This window comes from Myotis davidii, unplaced genomic scaffold (genome assembly GCF_000327345.1).
Source record: "Myotis davidii unplaced genomic scaffold, ASM32734v1 scaffold900, whole genome shotgun sequence".
In the NCBI taxonomy this organism is placed as follows: Eukaryota; Metazoa; Chordata; class Mammalia; order Chiroptera; family Vespertilionidae; genus Myotis; species Myotis davidii.
In genome coordinates this window covers 1,082,328-1,089,979 of record NW_006295185.1, presented here as the reverse complement: position 1 = coordinate 1,089,979, position 7,652 = coordinate 1,082,328, and the positions used below count along the sequence as shown (strand labels likewise).

At 43.1% G+C, this 7,652-nt stretch overlaps 1 protein-coding gene across 2 annotated transcripts in view; it reads right to left on the bottom strand.

The window, feature by feature from the left end:
* Positions 1–1,427: 1,427 nt before the first annotated feature.
* The window catches only part of ARHGAP36 (Rho GTPase activating protein 36), an 8,314-nt gene continuing 2,089 nt past the window's right edge, over positions 1,428–7,652 (bottom strand). Inside the window, exons 4-12 of one of the 2 annotated variants that reach the window (XM_015567910.1) lie at positions 7,275–7,525; positions 6,843–7,035; positions 6,569–6,624; positions 6,211–6,361; positions 5,602–5,750; positions 5,249–5,425; positions 4,915–5,012; positions 4,673–4,779; positions 1,428–2,648 (exon numbers count right to left, since the gene is read on the bottom strand). In XM_015567910.1, coding sequence (XP_015423396.1) covers positions 2,494–2,648; positions 4,673–4,779; positions 4,915–5,012; positions 5,249–5,425; positions 5,602–5,750; positions 6,211–6,361; positions 6,569–6,624; positions 6,843–7,035; positions 7,275–7,525 — 1,337 coding nt within the window. In that variant the 3' untranslated portion in view covers positions 1,428–2,493. Of the gene's footprint in view, positions 2,649–4,672; positions 4,780–4,914; positions 5,013–5,248; positions 5,426–5,601; positions 5,751–6,210; positions 6,362–6,568; positions 6,625–6,842; positions 7,036–7,274; positions 7,550–7,652 lie in introns of those variants that run through there. The other variant, XM_015567909.1, reaches the window with a different exon arrangement.

Sequence of the window (7,652 nt, the reverse complement as noted above, 5' to 3'; positions counted from 1 at the left end):
TAGCTTACTTTGTAAAAGTTCAAATTCTATCCAAAAAATATTGATTGCAGATATCACAATGCATCTTTGTGTCAATGAAGAATCATAAAATTGGTGGGCTGGTATATCTAGTGGTTAAAGACCCAGCTTTGGATATTTATAGCTGTTTTCCATTAACCACATTTGAAATTTAGTCAGGTTATTTGGTGTCTCTGCATCTAATTTTCCTCAAGAAAAAAATAAGGATGACAGTAGCATGTATTTGGTAGAATTGTTGTAAATATTAAATAAAATGATGCATGTAAAGCTTTTAGCAGTGTCAGATACTTTTAAAAAACTCAATATGTTAACTATCATTATAATTATTACAGGAGGGACCAAATATTATATTTCTAAATATCTATCCATAAGAAATAGTCTAAAGAAAAGTGTGTAAAAATAAATAACACACATCATTCCCTTTTCTGGAGCCCTACCCCTAACAGGAAATTTCCAATCATGTTATGATGTCTCAAGCTTTCAAGAAAGGTTGGAGCTCCCATCAATCAAACAGCAGCACATTCTTCTCTTATCCTTAGAAATCATGTCTCCAGATGTTTAGATTTTTATTTTTCACCAACCCAAGGGGATTTTCTCAATTGAGGATACCTAGTAATCTCTCCATCCCCCCTCCTTTCTCTTTAGAGGCCTTCTTTGTTATTTATCTTTATTGTTTGAAGTATTACAGATGCCCCTTTTTTACTTTTTTTAAATTTCTTTACTAGTTAAGGTATTACAAATGCGTCCTCAACCTCCAACCTCCACCCCCGCACTCATGCTCTCATCCCCCTGTTGTCTATGTCCATTGGTTTGGCTTATATGTATGCATACAAGTCCTTTGATTGATTTTTTTCCCATTGACCCCTTCCACCCCACACACCCCTCCCAGGCCTTCACCAAACTATTTGTGTGTCCATGGGCTATGCATATATGCATATAAATTCCTGGGTTAATCTCCCCCAACCCCAACTTCTAAAGGCCTTCTTCTTAAGCTTTATTCCTTTCCCCTACTTCTTTCACCCTTCTTTAACCATTTATTCTACTTTAACCCTTCCATTTTCTTTATTTAACTACAGCTTTTTCCTTTCTTCTATTTTACCCTTTTATTCCACATCACCCCTCTTTTTAATTCCCTATCACCTCTCCCGTTTATTCTAAATCAACTCCTCCTCTTTAGTCCACATCAGCCCCCTTTATTCGATCTCTCCATCCCCTTGTTTCACATCACCCTTTCCTCTTTATTCTACTCACTCCACCCCTTAATACCATGTCACTTTTCTCCCTTAGTAGACATCACCCTCTTATCCTTTATTCCTCTTCCTCACCTTTCCTTCCACTTCAGCTCCAGCCAGAGCTTTCCCAACAATGTTTTAAATGAAAAAAACACACACAGTAAACCATGAATATGCTGCTGTCACAATACAGATGTTTATTAATGATTAAATGCCAGAGAAGTTTTAACAATCACAAATCATCGAGTTCTGCGGTTGTTGCCCAAAATGTGATCAATTTCTATCCCTCAATACAATACATTCTTCATTCTATAAACCTTAGCAGTTGTTATCCCTCAATATCAAGTTTAATTTTGGATGTCATACATAACCCATATCTGTGTTACCAAAGTATGTCCCCCAAATTTGTACCGTCCTGCATAGAGAAACTACAGAGACGATAGATAAGAATATTTGTAATCAGGTGACTTTAACTAGTTGGAACTATGTGTCCATATCTAACCGTTTTTGCTGACAACAGGGTGTGAATGCCAGCTGTCTGTAAAACAAATCAAGGTAAAATCAAATTTTTCCTCTAACTTTTGACCAAAGAAAAGCTAGCTAGACTTATACTTGAGATTGCCCTGAGCAAAACTGCACATAATTTTGGGAGTGGCTGTTTGACGAGCCATTGGTCTAAATAATTTGGGAAAAAGAAATATCCTGAGGTGGTGGAGTTGCTGCGGGGACACGGCTATGAGTTGGTGTGACATGATTTAGCATTAATTGTTTGTCAGCTGTCAATAGGCTGACCTAACATCCTAGCATGCCTCTTGAGGGCCTTTCCTATTAAGCTCTTGGGAGTAGGGTAGGAAAGTCAGGAAAAACATGCAATCTCCTTTGGGGAAGGGAAAGCACCTCGAGATTTGTGAGCTTCTCTGAAACAGGCGTTTACCACAAATGTCACATCAATTAAAGGAAAGGTTGTAATGTTGGAAAGCCAGGATCAGGGGTAAAAGAGAAAGGCAAGGTAGCACCAGGGAGCCTGGGCATGACACAAATATCTTTGCTTTTACCAGTTGAAGGGACCAAGCATCCCCAGTGAAAGGGCTGGCAGTGTGTTTGGACTTCTCAGCCTGACCCGAGCATCAGGTGGAACTCCTTCTCACCCTCAGATCTTTACCTTCAAGATACACTCTTTAATGTTTCCTGTAACATCTCCCACCCTTTTCCCCTGTCCGGCACCTTATAGAAGGAAAAACATCTAAGGAAAGAAATAGCCGATGCCAGTTTTGGCCTCGTCCCGGGGCACACGGAGCAATGGGCGGTCTTGCTCCAGAATGGGGGGGTTACCCGCTCCTTCCTCATCGTCATGGGAACGGGCAGTGCCGGGAGGCACAGCTGGCTCCTCAGAGGAACCTGGAAAATAGTAACAATGTTAACTTCTTACTTTGCACAGCACCCAAGGGACTAAGACCTAATTTTGAGCTTCAAATACAATATGAGGCAAGAAGTTAGGGCAGGAATGGTTATTCCCATTAGAATTGTAAGAAAACTGCAGCCTAAGAGCAGAATATAGATCTCTAAATCTAGGCCTACTGTGGAAGCTGGGGGTGGGGGGAAAGAACTTGGTTAGAGAATAGAAAGAGTTAGACAGATACCCCATGCTTAGAGCAAATAGACATTACCTCCTGGGAGGTGGGGAAGAATGTGGCCTCCAAACAACCACCACCACCCTACAAGCAGCCTAACTAATTTAACTAAGCAAATGAGTAATAAAGCTGGAGCTGGAAGCTTACAGCACTTCATGGAGGGGAGAAAGCAGGAGTTGATCTTCAATGACTCTGGGAAGGGCTTGTAATTCATTACTTGACCAGTCTGAGACTTGTTTTTAAGCAGGGTGGTATCTACAGGAAATGTAACATTGGCACCTTCTTTATAGAACTGGATTGCCTTTGGATTCTGAACTTCTTTAGAGTCAAGATAATTAGGCATTGGTACTGCTTCCATATTCATGATTTCTTCAAGATTGACAGCAGGGTCTGGCTGAGGGTCTGGAATTGTGCTGAAAATGGAGACATCTTCAGGCTCTGGAATCACATTGGTAACTTCATCTTCTTCAAAAGTGTTGTCTGGGTATTTTTGAGAACCTGAAATTTCGTCGTGAATTTGAGCATCCCTGGGCTCTGGAACCACACCAAGAACTGAGTCTTCTTCAAAATTTGAATTTTCTTCTGAGTCTTGGATTCCACTGACATCAGAGGCTTCTTCATGTCCCGGTATTTCTTCAGCATCTGAAACTTCTTCATTGTTTAGGACTCCACTCATCTTTGAGGATTCTTCCTCGTCTTGAATATCATCAAAATCAGAGACATCTTCAGGGCTGGTTACCACATGGAGAGCTGGAACCTCTTCAGGGTTGGATTCTTCTTCAGAACCTGCAATCCCATTGACCTCTGGAGTTTCTTTGTGACCTGGAATTTCTTCAGTACCTGAGGTTTCTTCATCATTTGGGACTCCATCAAGAGCTGGAACTTCTTCAGAGTCTGTGAGTCCATTAACCTCTGGGGATTCTTCATGATTTAGAATTTCATGACCATCAGGGGCTTCTTCAGGGCTTGGGACCACATGAAGAGCTGGGACGTCTACAAAATCAAGGTCTTCATAAAAGTCTGAAATCCCATTAACTTCTAAGGTTTCTTCGTGGTCTGAAATATCTTCAGCATTTGAGGCTTCATCATTTGGGATTTCATCAAGAGCTGGAACCTCTTCAAGATTGGGGTTTTCTTCAGAATCTGGGTTTTCATCATTATCTGAGGCATCTGCATGGTCTGGGATTTCATCAGTATCTGAGGCTTCTTCATAATTTGGGATTACATGAAGAAAGGGAACTTCTGCAAGGACAAGGTTTTGGTAGTCTTCAAAATTTGGTCCTTCTTCGAGGTCATGGTTTGGGATTTCTCCAGGGTTTGGGATTTCTTGCACATCTGGAACTCCTTCAGGGTCTGGGACCATATCAAAATATGGTATTTCTTCAAAGTCTGGGATTTCAATGAGTTCTGGGATTTCATCATCTGGATCTAGAATATCCTCAAGAAGAGGAAGATCATCAAAATTCACAGTATCATCATCGTCATCATCCTCATTGTCATTATCACCTTCTTCATCAAACTCTGGTATGTCTTCAAGAATTGGATCTTGAATCTCAAAGTCATTTGGAATCTCGAGACCTTGGACTTCTTCAAAGACTGCTCCTTGATTGAGATATTCAAATACTAGTTCTTCATTAACTGCCACATCTTCCTGAGAGGACTCATTTTCCTCAAGGGGCTCATCTTCAGCAAATACCTGGCCTTGAGGAAGGGCCTGACCTTCACCAAGGGACTGACCTTCAGCAAGGGCCTGACCTTCAGCTAGGGTCTGATCTCCAGCAAGGAACTGACCTTCATCAAAGGGCTTGCTTTGAGCAAGGACAGCAGCCCGGGCTTCAGCAGAGTTTTCCACTGGATCAGAAAGTAAAGCATCCTCTTCCATCTTTATACGTGCACTCCTGAATGAGATTGAATTCGAAAAAGCAAGTCAGTTTGTGTACTTAGACGGATTAACAAAAAGTTTATCTGGGATTGTAAACCCCCACAAAAGTTTCTCTTCTGGCTAAGCATAAACAAACCAAGAAAACACTCACTGGATCCTCCTCAAATTCCTGCGTCTGATAAAATCAAGGGCTTCAGGACTGGATTTCCACACACGCTTTGCAACCTGCCTCTGAATATGGGGAGGCACCTGGGAGTAAAATTATCAAGTTAATCTCTATTATACAACTTTTAAAATTTTATATTCAGTTCTATCAGTTACCCAGGATTGAAGGCACCATGACCACCTAATGTGGGAAGAACTTCTAGACTGAGAGATTTTGAGGTACCTTTGGTCACCCTCAGGAACATATGCACAACTTATCCCTGCCTTGTGAACAGGGGAGAGAGAGCCATAAAATAAGTGTGTCCAAAATTTCCAAATACCTGGAAGAGGACATCCCAGTTATCAATCATAGCACGAACCACATTGACAGAAGCAACGTAGTGGTCAATCCCCAGATTTGTCTTCCTGGATTCCCTCTTGCCAAATCTCCCTTTCTTCAGGAGAGCAGATCCAAACACCAAGGCCAAATTGGTGGAAGTCATACGGTTGCCAAAAACCTAGGTAAAACAAAGCAGAAAGTGGTTGATTCTAAGGTATTAATGAAAGTCATATAAATGAAAACATCTTTTTGTTCTTTTTTCCCTCTCCTTCTGTTTCTCTGGCTCTGTCTCTCTCATATACTCCCACACGTCTCCACCCACAGCCCTTATTACCCTTTCCCAGAGCTTTTTACCAACTGTCCATCAACGCCAATGGAGTCCTCGCAGTTCTCAGTGATTTTATGCAGGGCCTTCAGCAGACGCTCCAGGGTGTCACTGTGGCAGGGTGGCATCAGGTAAACCAGCAATTGCAGGGCAGAAAGCTGGTCTTGTGGCTTCAGAGCTAGAGGAAGGAAAATAAGGGCTGGCTCAGGGGGCTAGACTTGGCAGAAGCCTAAAACCAAGAGAAATGTGATTCTGCTTGAAAATCACTGAAGACTGTGGAGAAAGTCCAAGGGGCATCTTTTCTTTGCTCATTACCACAGCATTTGATCCCAGAAGCCTCCCAAACAAGAAAGGTTTTCATCAAAATCAAATGCCTTCTGCAGAAAGTAGGTTCTTCTTTATCCTGAGAGGACACACACAGCCTCAAGAAACTCTGGAGAAATTTCCAAAGGCAGACTTATAATGGACTATTAAGAGATATAAGGAAAGTAATCTGAAGAGGTGTTTTCATCTTTAGATGTTTATTCTGTCTTAGTTCCTATGGTCTTGCAGCCTGAGCTCTGTCCCTACACCCCCACACTCCCTGTACTATTTCCTTTCCTTGCCAAACAAGGAAGAAGGGAGAGCAGAAGACTCACTTGCTGTCAGGAGGAAGGACATGTATAGATCATCTGGCAGCAGAGAGTCCTTCATGTCACGGAAAAACTCCTTGAGAAGTGCGGCAACATCATGCACATTCTGAGTGTCGTCAAACACTACATCCAGACCTTGATCAAATTCTTCACGGAGCTATAAAAAGGGAGAGAATACCATGGACTGCCTGCCCTGCCCACCACAGGCTTCCTCCTGGTCATTTCTTCAATAAGTTTCAGGCTTCAGTGGAGGAAGCTAGCAATATTCTGTGCCTGCTACATGAAACTCCAGGAATTTGGGGAGCCCCCACCTCACCTGCTTTTTCTTATTCAAAAAACAATAGTGTAAACAAACCCAATTTACCTCACGCACTCTCTCCTCTGAGTATTCCAGGGTGAAAATCCCCACTGTGTTTAAGCCTGAAAGAAAAGAGCAGGTATGTTAAGAATCTCTGATCCCCTTCCCCAGGGCATTTCCCTTCCCCTCCCAGCTGCATCCTGAACCCAACTGGTGGCAGGGGAATGTTCTAAGCCCTTCATTCTGCAATCTCTTTTCTCTCCCTATTTCTAGAACATCATTTTTTCTCTTTAATTGCTTTCTACTTTAATTTAACCATCATATTTTTGGTCCCCCTTACCATGTTTCTCAATGAAGCTGCAGCAAGCCTCAACAACCTGGGGGATTTGCTTAGCAATCGGATTGAGGCTCATTTTCCTTTTGGATCCCAGAAGTCGACGGCCAATTGGAAAGGAAATTTTGGAAAGTTGCAGGGCCTGCAGCAGCAGGGCCCCGTCCTCCAGTTCAGCCAGGCTATCCACAGATACTGCACCCTGTGGAGAATCCAGAGTATCTCAAAATGGGGAAGCAGTGGGGTGGTTTCAAACCTTCCTGAGTATTGTATCACATTAATGATAGGAGACATTCTTTCTGTGCCAAGCCAAGTACATCCCTACAACATGTTTTGTTCAGCTCCCCCTCCCTCCAAGGACACAGGCCTTGACCCTCCTGCCCCACAACCTTGAACATCTCTGGAAGGGCCCCTGCCTGAAACCTGGAAGGTTTAACTCACTCGACGCCCACGGCGAGTGAACTCTCGGGGCAAAGAGGGCTCCTCCCGTCTTCGGTTGAAAAAGCGCCTGATGCGGCCAAACATCCTTTGCACCACGTTTCCCCGACGACGGCGGCGGCCTGCAGCCTGACTGATAGATTCTTCAATCTGCATCGCGGCTCTTAATTCAAGTTGCTTGCTGCGGGTAAACTCATTCACCAGCACCTCTTCCAGACGAATGCCAAATGTCTTGAGTGATGCAGCTGAGGAGCCTAGGAGAGAAAGAATGAGATGTGTAAACGCTTAGCAGCGCTCTAATCAGGAGGGACTGCAGAGGCTGTAACACTCCTCTAAGCAACCTCGCAAAGCCAACCCCCACGCCTCCAGACGTAGCGTTCT